At 25.2% G+C, this 19,706-nt stretch overlaps 1 protein-coding gene across 1 annotated transcript; it reads left to right on the top strand.

Moving 5' to 3' along the window:
* The first annotated feature begins 447 nt into the window (after positions 1-447).
* On the top strand, positions 448-19,501 carry LOC122500392 (arf-GAP with Rho-GAP domain, ANK repeat and PH domain-containing protein 1). The gene is made up of 13 exons (XM_043609304.1): positions 448-1,057; positions 1,175-1,520; positions 3,772-5,230; positions 7,663-8,578; positions 10,766-10,955; positions 11,657-11,780; positions 13,551-13,790; positions 14,989-15,201; positions 16,193-16,614; positions 17,410-17,649; positions 18,605-18,807; positions 18,972-19,013; positions 19,097-19,501. The coding sequence occupies exons 3-13, from the start codon at positions 4,228-4,230 to the stop codon at positions 19,233-19,235; spliced, it is 3,732 nt and encodes a 1,243-aa protein (XP_043465239.1). The 5' UTR covers positions 448-1,057; positions 1,175-1,520; positions 3,772-4,227; the 3' UTR covers positions 19,236-19,501.
* The last annotated feature ends 205 nt before the right edge of the window (positions 19,502-19,706 follow it).

The raw sequence follows: 19,706 nt of genomic DNA, 5'->3' as shown, positions 1-19,706 counted from the left end.
AAAGAAATCAACGAATAAGGATTTATTTTTGTGTAATGTATAAATTCCTTTTACTATTTATTTACACACAATCATCGAATTTTTAAACACAATTTTTTTGTTGTATCTTCTAACAGAAATTTTTATTTTATTTTCTATATTTTATTTATTTTCTATATTTTATTTATTTTCTATACATTTTATTTATTTTCTATACATTTTATTTATTTTCTATATATATATTTTGTTTATCTTTTATTTATTTAATTCTTTCATTTCTTTTGATTAATTTCTTTATTTGAAATTTTCAGTGTTTCCAGAAATTTTCCACACAAATGCAATTCGAGAAAGATTAAAAACTAATTGTCGAGAATTGTTGAAAAGGGATCAATTCTGGAGCTGGAATAAAAACGTATAATGCACATGAGAAAAAGAGAATAAATGGTTAACAATAGTTTTTATAAAGCACAATTTGAAAAGTGTTTAGTGGGGAGTGACTCACTGATTCACTATCATAGAATGGTATGAGTGTAATAAAAGTGGAAGGAGAAGAGAGGATAGTGTGGGCGAAATGGGGCGAGCAGCGAGAACGAGAAGCCAGCGAAGCGAATGCCAGGCCATACGATACGATGTTCAGTGCTTGACTGTCATTCAATAGGACAGCACAATATTTTTTTTTCCTCATTCATTTTTTTTTAAACATATTTCCATTTCGATACACACGTTTTCATTCATTATTCATAAAATGAAGAAAAGTTTTCAAGAATCTCTCTCTTGGAAATTATGATCGGAGGAAGGAAAAAGGAAAAATACATCACCACTAAATTGTCTCGTGATTTCTTCTCTAATACTATTTTCTGCATTTCAATGAAAACAGCTGTCAACATCAGTGCTCATTAATAGTTTGTAACAGCTCCGAGTTGACTGACCCGGTACAAGAAATCGCTTTGAGTCTTATCCAAACACCAGCAAGTTTCAAAAGAAAAAGAGGAGACGAAGAAGAAAGAAAGTGAAAAGTTGTGTTGTTCTCCAGAGAGGATTGCAGTGTTTTTTTCTTATTGTGATGCTGCATTATTGTGTCAGTTGAAGGATTAGTAATAATAATGTCAGGAGAAAAGAAGAAATGCGTCAGACTACATGGATTCATCAATGACAAAGAATTTTAATTTGTTTTTTTTTTATCTTTTTGTTCTAGATTCTCGATCTGATTTTAGTAATAGTGCAAGAGTTTATTTTTGGAATACTTGTTGCTGTAAATATTCCTCATATTCATGAGGAATATTTCTTGATATTCGTGAGAAATATTTCTTCTTCATGAGGAATATGTCTTCTTACTCATGAGGAATATTGTGGAAATATCAGTTTTGTGAGTGGGGAAGAATATTCTTTTTTTTTTATCAAGACACCTTTTCGTTGTGTGGATTTATTTTGGAGCCTGTTTTTTGCACGCGTGATTTTCCGTCTGCGTGGAAGAAAAAGAGAGAAAGACCATCTCAAGAGAGAGAGAGATCACAATGCCAAAGACGAGGATCAACGACCAGGTGAGATTTTTTTCTCATCTCTAAAGTAACGCGAAAGTTAAAATTTTAACAGAAAAAAAAGGCAGATAAAATTTGATTCTTTGCAGAAAAATCCGTTTGTGGTTTTATTTGTGGATCAGGAAAACTCTAAAGTAGGTGACAGTAAAAAAAAAAAAATTTCTACTGTTGCAAAAAAGTAAATTTAATCACAACATAAACGAATAATAATAATAATAATAATGGCGCAAATGAAAATTAATAATAATAAAATAAATAAATTGAAAATAATATTAGGGAAGAATCAAAATGAAAAAGAAATAATCAAAATAAATGAATAATACAAAAAAGTGAATAATAAAAATAAAGTAAATAATATAATAAAATAAATAATATAATAAAATAAATAATATAATAAAATAAAAAATATAATTAAAATAAATAATATAAATAAAATAAATAATACGAATAATAAAGTAAATAATGAACTAAATAATAAAAATAGTAAAACAAATAGAAACAATAAATATTTGCTTTCTTCTTGAATTAAATTAGGTGGTAATGAATTTTTTTTTTATGAATGCTTGAAATTTTATTTACTTTCAAGTGCTTTCGACTGTATTGAGTTCATTTGAAACTTCTTACTTATCAATTACAGTGTGACAGCACGCAAAATGATAAATACCATTGTCCTATTGCGCCTTAAAATTATTTAAAAAGTCATTGTATCGATAGAAAAGAATCGATAAAAATGTATATATTTAAAAATATAATAATGGCAATAATTAAATTTTTCCCTCTAACAATTATTAAATTCATTTATTCATATTTTTTCGATTTATGGTAATTTAATGTACATTATGAGGCATCTACGGTGCCAAAAAGCAAGTAATAATATTTTATTTATCCAAGCATCAAAAGAATTTTTTCTTGGAAGCTTTTAAATTCTTTACATCATATCATCATTACTATTTACATTCTCATCAATTTATGATGAATTATTTACAGTTGTCTTTTAATTAAATTAAATCTAATTATTTACCAGTAAAATAATGTTAATTAAATGTAATAAAATTAAATATACTTGTTCCTAACTTTTTAAATAATTTTTGTTTTTAAATAATTTCCATTTTTAAAATTAATTTATTCAAAATCATCGAATTATTGCGAAGAATTTTATCAAACAATTTGAGAATAATTGAATTTCTTCGAAGAATTTTATTATTTATGAAAATAATTGAATTCTCGATAAGAATTTTTTAAAAATTTTTCAAAAACCTAATTAAATTCTTTTAGAGAATTTTTTAAAATTTTAAAAAAAATTTTCTAAATAATGGAGTTTTTTAAATAATTTTAAATTAAAATTTTGACAGAAATTGAATTTTATGAACAATTGCTTTCAAGTTTATAAAATAATCGTGATTGTTAATAATTGAAATTAAACATTTAATTATTAAATTTGATTACAATTTTTGAAAATTCTTTTGAAAAATTTTATAACGAATTAAAAAAAATTGAATTCTTTCATGAAATAAATTGAAAAATAATTAAATTTTTGCAAAGAATTTTATTATTTATAAATATAATTGAATTGTTTCGAAGATTTTATTAAAAGTTTAAAAAATAATTGAATTTTTGCAAAGAATTTTACTATTTACTAAAATACTATTTAATTGGTTATAAAAAATTTCAAAGGATTCAATTATTTTCTAAAATTTTAATAAATTCTTCGAAAAAATTCAATTATATTTTTTTCTTAATTCGTTAAAAATATTTTAATTCTTTCGTGAAATTGTTTTGAATATGGAATTGAATTTTTGTAAAGAATTTTGCTATTTATGAATATAATGGAATTTTTGCAAAGATTTTACTATTTAAAAAAAAATAATTGAATTGTTTCGAAAGATTTATTAAAAATTTTTAAATTATTAAACAAGAATAATTAATTAGTAAATTAGTTAATAATTGAATTTTTTTTAAATTTGAGTCTGAAATCATTCAAAAATTTGTATTTGAAAATAAAAAATTTGCTAGTTAAATAATAAATTGAATAGAAGCAGGATAAATAATAATGAATTGAATAAAAATAGAATAAATAATAATTAATTGAATAAAAGTAAAAGAAACAAAGGATAATAAATTGAATGAAAAGAAAAAGATGCAAAATAAACGAAAATCCTGTTTTAGATCTCTTTGATCCACGAATTAAACTTACAAATCTAAATTTTTTTATTGATAACGAGAGCTTATCAGTCTTTTTGTTTTTTTATTACAGAAGAGGTGTTCACGAAGCGCAAGGAAAAAAATTATCTCGAAACTTCCTTTCCGTCTTTGATGCTTGAAACTTGTCCATCGACGTCGAGAGTTTGTGTTTATTAAAAGAGAGGAAAGAAAAAACAAAGTCCTTTATAATACCGGAAAGACATTTAGAAGATTGAAAGAGCAGACAGTGTGATTCATTCAAAATCATATAATCAACACACCCGACAGATTATAAAACGTGCCATTCCTTGTTTTATTCGATAGAGGAATGTGAGTGCCTCCTGCAATTCTGGTGACTAATATTTTTTCCTGATTTTTTCTCTCAATAAATCGCAAATTCTCTCTATCTTCTCGATTTAATCGTTTCAAAATACTCTTATCAAGAAAAGAAGAAAAGAAGAAAAAGAGAAAAAGACTTGAAATGAAAAAATTTCAAATTTCAAATTGAGGAGAGAAAAAAAAGGAAATTATGATGGAAGTGAAACCGGTACCAAAACCGAGATCAATCCTCCAAGCAGAGAGAGCAATTCCAATACCAGCGCCGAGAACATTGCAAGTGACGAGATCATCAAGTCCAAGTGAATCGTTGCAATCGGAAAAAAGTGACGAGGCAAAATCAGAATCGAAAACAAATTCGGAATTTTTCAAAAATTTGAGTACATGCTCAAAGCAATTGAAGGATGAAATCTCCGAGAAAATGACAGTAAAGGGACGTGCCGTTATATCGAGTACACGAAATGCGAGTATACGTTTGGAGAAGTCGGTGAAGAATTTAATAACACGTCGTTTGGCCTCACTCAATCAGGACGATATTCAAGATATCGAGAGTAAAGCAAAAAATCCAATTGAAGACGATCGTTGCACATCACTACCGGCAAATGATATTTTCAGTACAATTTCATTTTACAGTCCACTAAATAGTAATTTGAAGAGTGTGAAAAATGAAGAGGATTTGTCTGGTGCGAGGTATAGTCCACCGCCTCCCGTCTATCCACCGCCACCACTTCCCGATGAATCAATTTACGATGAATTACAATCAGTCACTTCGGGAAATAGTAGCAGTCGTTACGATACATTGAGTTCAACATTCTCCGAGAGGGCTGAACGTGACTTCACCGCTGAGCCATTTAATTTATTGAAATTCGCCCAAAATCATGGAAGTGATTCCGATCAGAGTTTAAATATGTCCGATATTCATGGGAGTCAGGAGGTGGCGAAAAGATTATCGAGATCGGATTCATGGACATTTTACGATGCTGCCACGGGAAAATCTGATAAGACTGATGGCACTGATGAATTGGACAGGATATCGAGTGCTGATGAGGAGGAGCCACCGATTAGAAAGAGAATTTCCTCTAATTCGAATATTAGTCATGTGTCTTTGCAGAATTCTTTGTATGAAAATTGGGCTTTGAAGAAGAATTCATCAAGTGATGAGAGTTCGGTGAAGAACGAGGAAAATTCCCCGTCTGGTGAGAATCAATTTTTATTTAATAAATACTAAAAGACTATTTTTTGGAAATTATTTTTAATATTTTTTCTTTTTCTTTATTAATAATATAGGCCTTGAAATATTAAAGAGAATAATGTTTGGAAATTATTTTTCATATTTTTCGTCTGTTTAGTATTTTTACGTTCTAATGAACGAAATATCTTTTATTGAAAATATTATCATAAATTACTAATGGCAATAAGAATTAAAAACTTAAATTTTACATTTAGAAAATTTTGTATTAATTTTTTTATTGTAATAAAAAATTTAATTTGAAGAACAAATAAATCAATTTTGTTTATTTGAACGTTCAGGACTTTTACTAATTTTTTTTTTGTACAAAATAAAATACAATTTATTTCGATTATTACTTATAGTGCGAAAAATAATTATATTCAAATTTTTTAAAAATTACATAATTTTCAATCATTCTTGGTATGATAATTAAATTTTTGGCAAATTTAATAAAAAAAGTTGTCAAATAATTAAAATTTTGTGAAATTTTATTCAAAGAAATTGATTATTTTAAATATTTTAGGAAAATTGTTCAAAAATTAAATTTTACTGAATTCTAATTGTAAATTTTGAATATAATTGAATTGTTAAAGAAATAAAAAATTTTCAATGATGAAAATTTGAAAATAAAAGTTAATGAAAATTAGCTTCAAAAAATTGTATAATTTGTTTTAAAAATAAGTAATTTTTTAAATTTATCCATTATAATTTTTTTAAGGTAATTGAATTAAGATATATAATTAAAAAGTTAAAATATTCTTAAAAATAGTTGAATAAAAATGAAATAAAATAGTAAAATTGAAAATTAGTTAAAATTTAATTGATTTTGAAAAATATTTAATTAAAATTTTTTAAAAAACAATTTTTCAAATTTAAATTGCAAAATTTTGGAATAATTTAAAAACTGAATTTTTGAAAAAGTTTACTAAAAATAATTGATTTAGAGAAAAAGTTTATTTAAAAAATTCTAGAAAATAATGGAATTTCAGGAAATTTAGTTTTAATTGTTAAAAAAATTAAATTTCAACAGATTTTTAGATTAAAATATTTAAATTTTAATTCCTGGGGAAAAATGGGAAAAGTAAATAGAAATTAGGTTTGAATATTTATTTAACAAAAGTAGCAAATATTTATTTAAATTATACAATTTTTTATTTTTAAATATAAATTTCTGAATAATTTAATAATAAAAATTTTTGGAAATTCACTTATTAGGTTCCTTATTTTTGTAAATAAATTAAATTTTTAAAAATTTTTAATAAAATTTCACGGAAGAATTCAATTATTTTCTAAAATTTTAAAGAACCCTTCGAAACAATTCAATTATTTTTTTAAATCGTAAAATCTTTGCGAAAATTCAATTATTTTCAATAAAATTTCACGAAAGAATTCAATTTTTTCTTAAATTGTTATAAAACTTTTCAAAAGAATTCAATTATTCTCTAAAATTTTCATAAATCCTTCGAAACAATTCAATTATTTTTCCAAATAGTAAAATCTTTGCAAAAATTTAATTAATTTCAATAAAATTTTATGCAAAAATTCAATTTCTTTCTTAAATCGTTATAAAATTTTTCAAAAGAATTCAATTATTTTCTAGAATTTTAATAAATCGTTTATAAATACTAAAATTCTTTGGAAAAATTCAGTTTTTTCTTCATTAGTTATACAATCTTTTAAAAGAATTTAATTATTTTCTAAAATTTTAATAAATCCTTCAAAAAAAATCAATTTTTTAAAAATTTTTAATAAAATTTTTCGAAAGAATTTAATTATTTTAGAAAATTTTAATTAATTTCAATAATTTAATTGTTTAATTTGAATTATTAAGAAACACGATTATTTTAAGAACTTGAAAGAAATTGTTCATAAAATTCAATTTCTGTCAAAATTTTCATTAAAAATTATTTAAGAATCTCCATTATTTAAAAAAATCTAAAGAAATTCTCTAAATGAATTTAATTAGGATTTTTGAAAATTTTAACAAAATATTTATCGAAAATTTAATTATTTTCATTAATAATAAAATTCTTCGAAGAAATTTAATTATTTTCAAATTTTTTGATACAATTCTTCGCAAGAATTCAATGATTTTCAATCCATTTATTTCAAAATTGAAAATATTTAAAAAGAAAAATTACTAAAAATGTTAAGAAACAAAATACAATTATGAAATTTTTGTGACAAAATTGTATTTCTTGACTTTTATCTTCAATCGACTGAAGCGAATTTTTTTCGATCCATGGCCTGTAAATACTAGAGTTTTTAGAAATTATTTTTCCCAAGTTTAAGTATTTTTTGTTTCTTTTAAAAAAGACACATTTTCTCTTTTTGTTTTAACATTCTCATCATATTATTTATCGATAAACTAATAAATGTAAAAAAAAATGATTTCAGGCCCAAGAAGAGAGCAATCGAAATCGGTATTATACGAATTTGATCCATTCGCAAAGACTGAGTGCAACGTTTACAGTAATTACGAAAATAATGACCTCCTATTATTGAAGGCCTTCTTGGAGAACAATGAATCAGCGAGCAGTGGAGGAAGTGCAAACGATATAAGAGAAGAAAGAGAAGAAGAAGTAGCAGCAGCAGAAGAAGATGATGATCAAGTTCAATTAGAGGAGGATTCAATAGTTCAAAGTGAAATTTCCACAATTCCACCGACGCCACCAAGACGCTTTGATTCATTACCAAAAAATGAATACGACGAAGTTGAAATGGTCGAAACACCAGAGAAATTACCAACAAAAAAGAGTCCAGCATTATTACCAAAATTGGCGCATCTCGCCTCAAGAAAACAACCGGCAGTTCCGCCAAGGAAATCGGCAATTAAAAATAATAATTTAAATAAATCACTCTCGGACACTGTCGAGGAGGCAATTATAAATAATAATAATAATAATAATTCATCGTCGAGTACAGCTGGTGCTTTAGTTAAGAGTTCAGAGGAGAAACGAACGAGTGTTATGCAGAGATTAATGAAACCTAATAATATGTTAAATTTTGTGAAAAATGGAAGTAAACAGCTATTGTCAAGAAATCGTGAATTAGTTGAAGTGAATGTGAAGAGTGTTAATTCGAAGAAATTAGAGAGACCAAAGACATCGTTGGGAAATCAAAATCCACCGAGTCATAGGGGTGTGATTTACAGATCGGGCGTTGGAATTGAAAGAGCCAAAGATTTAGTTTCGAGAGCCGCTGTTTTAATTGATCAAAAACTCTCGTTTTACAGTGATAAAAGTATGTCAACTGTGAAGGAAGTCATTAGCCTTGAAAAGATCCACAGTATTCATCTGTTGCAAGATGTCAAGTGAGTTTTTTTTTTATTTTACCGCACAAACTATATTTACAATTAATAGTCATGAGAAAAAAAAATTATAATAAAAATACATAAACAATTTTATGTCTGGATGAAAGTTGATTAAAAAAAATCAGTAAAATAAATGAAGAAGAATAAATAATGAAATGAATAAAAGAGTAAATATCAAAAAGTACAGGAAAATGTAAAGAAAAACGTAAAGAAAATAATTATTGAAAAGTAAAAGAATAAGTGAAACATTAAATAATAAAAAAAATAAAAAAATAAAATAACCAGGAAAAAAACATTGAATACAAGAAGAAAGAAATCAATGAATAAAAAATAAAAGAATAAATTTACAAGAGTTTTATTCAGTTTTTCTTCACTTTTTTCTTCACGAAAATAAAAAGAAAAACTGAATAAAAGAATAATTTTATTAAAATTTTTTTTAAATAATTGAATTCTTGTCAATAATTTTGTTATTTACGAAAATAATTCAATTGTTTCGAAGGATTTTAATTAAAATTTTTGAAAATAATTAAATAATAATTAAATTCTTTAAGAAAATCCAATTCAAATTGTATTGAAAATACTTGAATTCTCATAAAGAATTTTATCAAGATTTTTGAGGAAATTTAATTGTTTTTGTTGAAGAATTTTAATTCAGATTTTTAAAAATTTCGGAAATTAAATTCTATCATCGAGAAATTATTTTCAAAAATTATGGAGATATTTTTATTCAAATTGTGTTAAAAATTATTTGATTTCTATGAAGAAGAATTTTATTATTTATGAAAATAATTGAATTCTTTTAAGAATTTTATTAAAACTTTTTTAAAAAATTCAATTCTTTAAGAGGATTTTGATTAAAATTGTATTGAAAATAATTAAATTCTTATAAAGGATTTTATCAAAAATTTTGAGGATATTTAAATTTTTTTTCGAAGAATTTTATTAAAATTTTTGAAAATAATTGAGAAATGTTTTTTTTTATCTAGTAATTATTACAAAAAATTAAATAATAAATTGTCGAGTAATTTTATTAAAATTGTATAGAAAATAATTTAATTTTTTCAAAGAATATTTTATTATTTATGAAAATAATTTAATTCTTGGGAAGAATTTTATTTAAATTTAAAAAAAAATTAAATTCTTTAAGGGGATTTTGATTAAAAAATGATAAATTTGATAATTACAGGAGAAAGAATTTTTATAGGAGAAATTTTGTGCGCCAATCTGAAAAAATAGATAAATAAAAATACGTGAGAAATTCTAAAAAGATAAAAGCATTTGCGCGAAAAAAAATATTGAACGCAATTTATCAGCCTATGGAATTTGCCTTTATAAATAAATTATATTTTATATTCCTAAAGTCATTTTTGACCCGATAAAAGAAAGAATGTATAAGTAAATTTTCTGAAACATATTTAAGTAACTCATTAATAATTGGCATATATGTCAAATGCGGAAAAGGATTTAATATTTTATCGTTTATGTGATAAAAGTTTCTATTATTGAACTAGTTGAATTTTCTCTGATATCTATATGACCTTTTAGAATCTATATCACTTGTTTTTCCCACTTTGTAATTTTTAAAAGTTCCGATCTCGCAAGGACAAAAATAAACACTGTTAAATCAAGATTTTATTTCCCATGAAAAAATTCTTTTAAGGGATTATAATTTTATTTTCTTCTTTTTTTTTATTAATAATAGAGGAGATCTGTATGTTTACAATGATGGTCATTGAATTTTTTTTTTCAATTAATTATTTGCCCGCATGTACTTCCTCTGCTTCTTCAAATGCGAAACCGGAACCCTCATTTGCTGGTGAATTATTATTTTTCGTATTATTGTCTGTAAATGAGCAGTGAATAAAAATGCCAGGGCGAAATTTCTTTTTAATGTCTCATTAATGGAAAGGGAAAGTAAATTCCTAGATGGATTTATTTTAATCACGGAAATATTGAATCGAATTTTCATTTTTATATTAAAATTTTAATTTTTTAATTGAATTTAAATTATTTTTCTTTTTCTGACGAATTATTTTTCTGAAAATAAATTTTCTGACGATTGATTTTTATTTATTTGATTATCGTTTTTGGAGAAGAAGGAAAATAATTATTAGAATTTAGAATAATAATTAAAATTATAGAATCGTCCTGTTTCTTTTGAATTAAAATTTATTTTTTCATTTTCAGAGTAGTCGATGGTGAAAATGTTCACTGCATTGCAATTCATTGTGAAGGACGTCCGAGGGTTCATGTTTTTTATGCAAAAGGCATTACGGAAAGAAGAATATGGGCTCAAAGAATTTTAGAGGCGATGACTCCGGTTTTTCCTATTAAATACACCTCATTATTAACCAGAGCTGGCTGGGCTTATTTGAAGGTATATTTATTTCCACGAAAAAATATTAATAAAAATAAAAAATTACTGACCAATTAATTAATAATTATTTTTATTTATTACTAGAAATAATAATAATAACAATAATAATACTATTAGTTAGTTAGTTAATTAATTAATTAGTCAGTAATTTTGTAAAATGGATCACTAAAGACTCAAAATAATTTTTTCCTCGACACGAAATTTACGAATAATTTTTTAATTTTAATTATTTTTTCCGTGCTTATTTATTTGTTTAGATATTTATTATTTACATATTTATCATTTACATATTTATAATTTTATAGACGGAGAGAAAAAATGTCGAGAATAATTAATCAAATAAATTTTGCAATGAAACAATAGTTGAGGAACAAAAAAAAAAATGCGCCGAGTATACGTGACGAAACTGCAAAATAGAATTTTTCTTTTTTAAAACTATAATGAAAAAACACGTAGTGCAAATTTCATCATGAGAGAATTTAAGCATAATTTGATACTCATTAAAATGTTTACGAAGCCTATATCCTTTTTTTTCTTCTCTGTGGTATTAAAATAAATTGAAAAAAAATTTCCTGGAAATTTGTAAAGTGAAAAAATTTGTTTTCAAACTAAAGAGTAGAAAAAGTCGGAAAAGTATTTATTCCGCAGGTGTTTGGAAAAAGTTAATTTAGGAATACTAAAATTAGTCACTTCTTTTTCAGGAAGGTGTCACGGGTTCTTGGTTTCCGGCCTGGGTTCTTCTTCATCAGAGAACATTGGTTTACACTCGAACTTTAAATCCTGTTGTTTTGGAAAAAATTGATCTCCGAAAGGCTCGTTGTATCGGTGAGTTAGGAAAGAATTATTTTTGTAAAATGAAAATAATTTTAGAAATGTTATCTTTAATAATTTTTTTTTATTTTTTGGTACTATTTTAAAATAATAATTATTATAATTATAAATATCATTTTTAGAAATTAATAATAGGTAATAATAATTATAAATTTTTGATAAATTAATAAGATAATTAATTCTCGCAAATAAATATTTTACAAAATAAATAATGATTCGAAAAAAAATTAATTCGGTGGTTAAAAAAAATATTCGTTACTTATTAATAATTTTACTATACGAAAGGGTGTTAATTACTGAATAAATAAATAATTTACATATTAATAACTAGTCTAATGATAGATTTTTTTAAATTTACACGTAAATTTTTTTTTTTATATTTAAGAGGAAAGTAGAACAGTTACAGAAGTGAAGCGATAATTTCTGATGAGACAGCACTCTTTTTCTTTTTTTTTTTTTGCAAACGTTGTAAAAAATTTATATTCGTTACACTTTAAAAGTACCGTTTAACTTTCAACTCTTTCATTCCATTAGGAGACGATTTCTAAAGAAAATAATAGTAATTGTTTATTAATGTAACCTTGAGACTGTCAAATTAAGCTAATGGATCACTAAAACCTTAAAATCATTTTTTCCTCGAGAATCTCGAGATGAAATTTACAAAACTTTTTATCCACGAAATTTGATTTTTTTTCGCATCTAATTATTTTATTTTTCGGAAAAATATTTGTAAAATATTTATTTATTGTCAGGAATTAATTGTCGCATTAATTTATTACAAATTATAATTTTTTTGGGGGAAAAATAATAAAAAAAGAAGAATAATCTACAGAAAAAAAATTAATAATATTTTTAGCAAAAAGAAAGAAGAGAGGAATTTTAGAAATATTTTATTTTTATTGTTGGTTTCAATTTATTAATACAGTGTAATATTAGTCTTTAAAGTGTGCGCTTAACGATTGCGCAGCTGAATAATATGCCTTATGAATCATTCTTTATTTATCTATAGAACTCTAGTGAATAAGACAAGGCGCGATGTTTCATAAAAAAAATGCAAATAACTCCTTAAGTTTAATATTTCTCTCTCGCCTATTCCAGTTCTATTTTTTGCTGAATAATAATATCTAAGTGTATTAAATTTCAAACAGTGCATCTAAGTTCAAGTTTAATAAAACTAGATTGCACTGTGTTCACTTGATACTGTCAGAGATAGAAAAACCTCGTGTGAATTTTATTAATTTATAACTTATTGATTGGAATGATCAATTTTATATTCCAATTTCTATTCAGTCAATAGATATTGGACTGAATTACTGTTTTTGTCATTATTCATTTGTTTCCAATATTAATAAATTTTTTCAGCAATTTAAAAAAAAAAATTCACTGTATTACTGTTTTTATGATTAATTATTTTTAATACTAATAATCTCAGAAACAATTTTTTTTTATTTTTTAATTACAGTAGAAAATTTTTTTTCATAATTAATTAATTAATAATTAATTTTCATTTTTTTATTGCAAAAATAAATATATGGGTCCGAAGTTCGTATATTTTATTTATTATATAAAATTAAATAGCAATTAAAATCGAAATTCACACGAAAACTATCGTTTTCGTGCGAATTTCGATTTTAATTGCTATTTGATTTAATTGCTACTAAATTATTATTTTATTGTCAAAAATTAATAAACTGAATTTATAATTGTAAAGTAGTGATAAAATTGAGTTTGCAATTAAATTAAGATTGTTGTTAATGATTTTAGTGCTACGAGAGCAAGATGGACCGAAACCTGAGGCTGGAAATATTCCTGTTGTTGTGGTGGATGCTGGGGGCTCAGGAGCACTTCATTTGGCTGCACCTTTGTCCAGTGAAGCTGCAGCATGGAGACACGCTTTTTATCAGGCCGCGACGAATTCCGGTCCTGCTTTAAATCAACAGCAACTTAACCAAGATAACGTGCCTGTCATTCTTGATAAATGCATCAACTTCATCTACGCCCATGGTGAGCCTCCGGAAAAAATTTTTATTCTCGAGTGAATACTAATTTTTTCGCACTCATTTTAGCAATTATTTTAACAATTCAAATTTTTGAATTCCAATTTTTTTTAATTCAGTGAAATTTATTTACTTTTCAACTATTGGGATAAATATATTTTTTTTCTTACCTTTTTGTGAAAAAAAATTTTGCTAAACTTGGAAAAAAAGAATCGAGAGAGATTTTTGTTATCATTGTACTCAATGATTTTGCAATTGTTACAGTCGGTCACTATTGACAAATCCAGTTTTCTTATCTGACCTATTCCTTTATGGATTGTTTAACATTATCATTTATATCTAAGACCATTTGATTAATTTGTTTATTTTCCTGGCTACCGACTTTCGCTTATAGACTTAAATCGAATTTTTATTTAAATAAAAAAAAGTGTAATATTAATTATTGTGATCCTTTAAATAAATTGAAATTAAAATTAATTATTAACAAAATAATTTGTTCAATTGATAAATTTAGATTCGTATTTTTTTAGATTGAAGTGAGGAAAAACTTTTAGTCATGAAGTAATAAAAAATGATGTGTGTGATATTTTTATAACAAAGGATGTTAATAATTATTGACGGAATTGTTGAAAAGAATTTTCTGAGGAATATTAGTCCATAATTGCATAATGTAGCGTGTATATTGTTTGTTTGATGATCTTCTGGCCTCGTAACACTCAAAGTTGGAAAATAAATTTATTGAGAAAAAGTATTCTTATGATAGAAAGGAAAATAGCTTTTTCAATTTTATAGTAAACTTTAATTTTATAGTACTTAATTTCTGTATTTTTCCTTATTGTTAATGCGGAGCTATTAATTTGTATTTATTTTTTCTTCTAATTGTACTTGTTGTAAATATTTTCCGCTTATGTATTTTTAAAAATTTTCTACAGATAGTTTAGATACTTTTTTTGATTTTTTTTACTTAATAGATTGTTTTTACTTTATATATAGATTTTTTTTTCAAATGGCTGAAAATTCGTTTCTAATTTGTGTGAATAAAATTATTGAATTAAAAACAATTTAAAAATGTATTTTAGAGGAAAGAAAATGAGAATTGAAGTGGAAATTGAGAGGAAATGTTTCATTGAGATAAGAACTGGAGCAAGATATCTGATGACTAGATTATGGAGAGCGTGAATTATATTTATCCTTTTTGCTTGCAGGAATAATGACTGAGGGCATTTATCGTCGAAGTGGATCTAGCAGTGCAGTTGTCAAGTTATTGGAAGCTTTCAGACGTGATGCTTGGGCCACACAAATTACAAAAGATTCATATTCAGAGCACGATGTCGCAACCGTTTTGAGAAGATTTCTTCGCGATTTGCCGGATCCTTTGTTCCCTTCGAAAATTCACGACCAACTTTGCAGTACAATTGGTAATTTTTTTTAACTTCAATTAAAATTGTCAATTTACTGATTAAATTAAATTTCGGTAGGTAATCAAAAAATATGTTTTTTAGTATTATTTATTTAGAAGTAAATTTAATAAATTAACAATTAACATGGAAATAAATAATTTTTCAGAAAGTCCACGTTCACAATCGGCGAATTTTAATTTTATCCGCTTGTTTTAATCTAAGACGTGAACTCGTTTATATTTTCTAGAAATCCATTGGGTTTTGGTCTATAAAGAATAAGTCAAAGAAGTCTATTCATTAAAATAGTTCATCACTGTTAAAATCTTAATCAATTGATGCAACAAGTTTTTCTTTATTTTCATCATCCATTTACTTGATAAATAATAGATTAAAATAAACTAATTAGAATTGATTGAATTGATAATTTTGTAGTTTTACTTTTTTAGTCAATTAAATACATTGTATGTATTTAATTTTATTCATTTAATTTTTGTCACCTATTTATTTGACAATTATGTAATTCCAATTTGTCTAAACTCGTCGTTTTAATGACTTAACAAGAAGCATTGAACTCAAGTACGTGAGTGTTGATTCGATCAAATGTACTAGTTGCTCGTCCGACCAGAGTATTGTCGTGACGATGATTCATGCGCCGTTGACCAATCATCGAAGGACGTCAACAATTTTCAACCTGATTAATTTTTAAATCGGAAACTAAAGAACGGAAATTTTTTTTCCGAAATTTTTTTTTCAAAATTTTTTGAAATAATTTAGAGGAAGAAAAATTTTTTTAGGGAGAGAAAAAATAATCAATAGATAAAAAAAATTAAAAGTAGAAATTAGTATTTAAATTACATTACTTCAATTAGATTAATTTAAATACTAATTTGAAACGTAATTTAAATAATACTTTTAAATAATGTAATTTAATTTATTCAAAAAAAAAAAAAAAATGTTCTTGCCTTAATTTAAAAAAAAGAATGTATAATTAGAATTGTTTTTTTCCCAGATATTTCCAGTGACGATGAGAAGGTGACGACATATCGAAATCTACTTACGAATTTGGATACCGTTACAACTTCGACGCTTCATCGAATTCTTGAGCATCTTCACTGTATAACGCGAAAGAGTTCGAAAAATTTAATGACCGTTGACAATATTTCGGCAATATGGGGGCCAACATTAATGCACGCCGGTGGAAATAGTGCCGAGGATTGGAATCGATTGGAATCAAAAGTTGTCGCCGATTTGGTGAGATTGTATCCAAAATTGTATAAACTTTCGGCCGCTGATCTTGCGAGGGAGGCGAAAATTTTGGAGGTTCTCGAGCGTCATCATATTTCAAATAATGGATTGAGAGGTGCTCCGTCTGGGGATTTGAAAATTTGGATTTATCTCTTGTCGAGAGAGGGCGAATGTGTTAATGTCACGGTTAGTGGGGAAAAAATAACTTAATTATCCTTTAAAAATTTATTATTTTTCTTTATTTTTGCTTTATTTTTCTATTTTTATTAATTTGGACTTTATTTTTCAATTTGTTTTTGTTTTTATATTTTTTTACTTTTCTCCCTTTGGTTTTTCTTATTTTTCTACTTTTCTATTTTTTTATTTTTCTATTTTTTTATTTATCTATTTTTTTACTTTTCTGGCTTCAGTTTTTAATTTCTTTATTTTATGTACTTTTCCCTCTTTAGTTTTTTATTTTACATATTTTACTTATTCTTCTATTTTTTTCTTTTGCATTTTACTTTTCGATTCACTGTTTTTTCTATTTTCTTACTTTTCCGTTTTTAATTTCTCTGGTTTTCTATTTATTCTATTTTTTTATTTTTGAATTCATTTTACTTTTCTCTTCTTAATTTTTCTATTTTTCTTATTTTTACACTTGTCTCTTTCATTCTATTTTTTTTTATTGTTTTTTATTTCACAATTTTCTTATTTCTGTATTTTTTTTACTATTTTGTCTCTAGTTTTTCTATTTCTTTATTTTTTAAATACTATTTTCTCTTTAGTTTCCCTATTTTTCTCCTTTTCTTTTTTCTTTTTATTTTTTTATTGTTTTTTATTCTTCGACTTTTTATTTTTCTATTTTTGTTTTTTGTATTCTTTCTTATTTTTTGATTTTTAATTTTTTCTGTCTTTAATTTTTCTATTGATATTTTACTGTCAATTCTGTAAATTAGTCTGCTTACAGGATTGTTTTTAATTTATAAAATTAAATTGCAGATTGGACCGCAAAAAACTGCCTTCGACATTTGTCGAGAATTCGGTGATAAAGTAAACTGTGCGCCTCATGAACTTTGTTTAGAGGAATACGATCTCTCTGGTGCATTGGAACGTCCTCTTCATCACAGTGAGAGAGTTTTGGAGGTCGTTGCCAGGTGGGGATACTGGGACCCCGACGACAGAAAGGACAATGTTCTCATTCTCAGAAAAGATAGACTTTACAAAGATATTGTGCCTTTAGTAAGTTTTTTTTCGTCCAACATTTGTTTTTTTTACTTCAAACTTTTTTTTATTCTTCTAGTCATTTGTCTCTTAAAAATTATTTTGGAAAATTTTTTCTGTCTCAAAATAATTACGCAAAAAGGGAATTTAATTTAAATTTAAAATATTTTATTATTTATTAATACGTTTTTTTTTGTATTATGATTACTAATATGTTTGTTGAACGTTGATTGAAATAAATCCCTCGCAAAGAAATAAGTTTCACGCAGTTGGGAAAAAGAGAAGAGAAAAATAGTGGGAATATTTGAGAATTGAAATGAGGTGGAATTTGAATTAAATCAAAAAGGCAAATGAATTAAAGTTAAAGAGAGGTTCAGGGTCATTTTATAAGACTAGAGGGTGAAACTTTCCCACTATGGTAAAGTATATGGATACTGGAATAGGGCGGATCAGATTGCGTGAGTCAGAAGATGAAAGAAATAGTTGCCATACTGAAAAACAGGATGTAACTCTAATTGGACTTGACCGAGTGCTTCGCAGCTTTGAAATGTGTCAATTATTTACGCATGCATGCTGACAATGTTAAGTTCTCAACGCAAAAAATTAGACATCATTTTGTTTATAATACTCTTCCTCCTCTTGCCATTCTAAACGGAGGGAGTTTATTTTATATACTCTTCGAATTTAATTTCTCACTCGAATAATGCCTTCTCTAAAAAATCTTTCTTTATTTTCGCCAATCCTTTTCATTTTTATTCTATTATTTTACAAGTTTTGTATTAATTTTATTTTTAATTTTTGAAATTGGTTTTTTTCTGTTCAAAACAAATAGACGGAAGAATATATTTTATTTAAGTAACATTTGGACGATAAAATCCAGAAAAAAGTATATTTTTTACTATTGTTTCTTTTTCGTACACAATTGTTTGGAAAATAATTAAAATATTTAATGGCAAATTATTGTAATTTTCAGGTGAAACCTCCCATGACAATTTCTGGTGAATTGAAATTCGCTGACACAAAAACGAAGAATTTCAAGAGTTACTTGTTTGAATTTAGCCAGGCGAAGTTGTGTTGCTATAAAGATAAAGTTTGTTCTGTAAAATTGCACGAATGGCGAATTGAAGACATCGCTTGGTATTTGGGACATGAGCCAAAAAGGAATCCACAGATGGGGTAAATATAGACCAATATTGTAAAATTACTGCGGGCAAAAAATTGAGGAAACTTGTAATAATAATTACGAAAATTTATTTTAAAGTATTTAAAATTAAAAGGTGATTTTCGATTGAATTTAATTAATTATTGTAATTTTAATATAAATATAAATCTATTTACAGTTGGTGCATCACTTTCATTTTGAAAAATAATAAGCCAACGAGGTGAGTAACCAATTCAAAAATTAATAACTAACAAAAAAAAAAAAAAAAATAGATAACGAATTAATTATTCTTCTTATTTTCAGGTGCAAGGAAAATCCGTATTTTGGCTACACATTGGCTGGTGCTTCGAAAGATGAGCAGTACAGATGGTTGGCAGCAATGTTGTTTGGCGAATATCAATGCAACTTGACACCATCTGCTGTTAATTTAATGGATGCTTAATGTTTATAAAAAAGATTTTTTATAACAAGCCTTTTACTTGCCTTAAGAAGCGTTTACAATATTTACTCAATTTATCTCATATCAATTGTCTGCGAGAGGATTATGTAACTGATTCTTTTATTATTATTATTATCATTATAGAAGTGTGAGGTATTTTTTACTACGATTGCAATCGACTGCAAAACCAAAAAATTTCGAAAAAATCTCTAAATTATTGCTTATCCTCCTAGAGGAAGCATTTTATGTTATTTTTGTCTGTTTTCGTTGAAAAAAAAATGTTACAAAAATGAAACATTTAATTGAATAGATTTATTATTATTACTATTTGTTTCGATACATATTCGTCGAAATTGAAAAAAAACTTTTATTTATCAAAATGAAATATTTTAGATTTTAATTAATTTAAATGAATATTAATTTTCTTTCGAAATACGAAAAAGGAATTCGAAAAATATGTGGTAATTTAAAGAA

This window comes from Leptopilina heterotoma, unplaced genomic scaffold, assembly GCF_015476425.1.
Source record: "Leptopilina heterotoma isolate Lh14 unplaced genomic scaffold, ASM1547642v1 Lhet_183, whole genome shotgun sequence".
Classification (NCBI taxonomy): domain Eukaryota; kingdom Metazoa; phylum Arthropoda; class Insecta; order Hymenoptera; family Figitidae; genus Leptopilina; species Leptopilina heterotoma.
Note: the sequence above shows the minus strand (reverse complement) of the source record. Positions and strands in the feature narration are given on the sequence as shown.

Bases quoted from the DNA above. Each gene is read 5' to 3' on its own strand.
- LOC122500392 (XM_043609304.1), top strand. From the start codon at position 4,228: ATGATGGAAGTGAAACCGGTACCAAAACCGAGATCAATCCTCCAAGCA. The intron at 10,956-11,656 runs GTATATTTATTT...CTTCTTTTTCAG, and splicing joins CTGGCTGGGCTTATTTGAAG to GAAGGTGTCACGGGTTCTTG. The intron at 15,202-16,192 runs GTAATTTTTTTT...TTTTTTTCCCAG, and splicing joins CCAACTTTGCAGTACAATTG to ATATTTCCAGTGACGATGAG.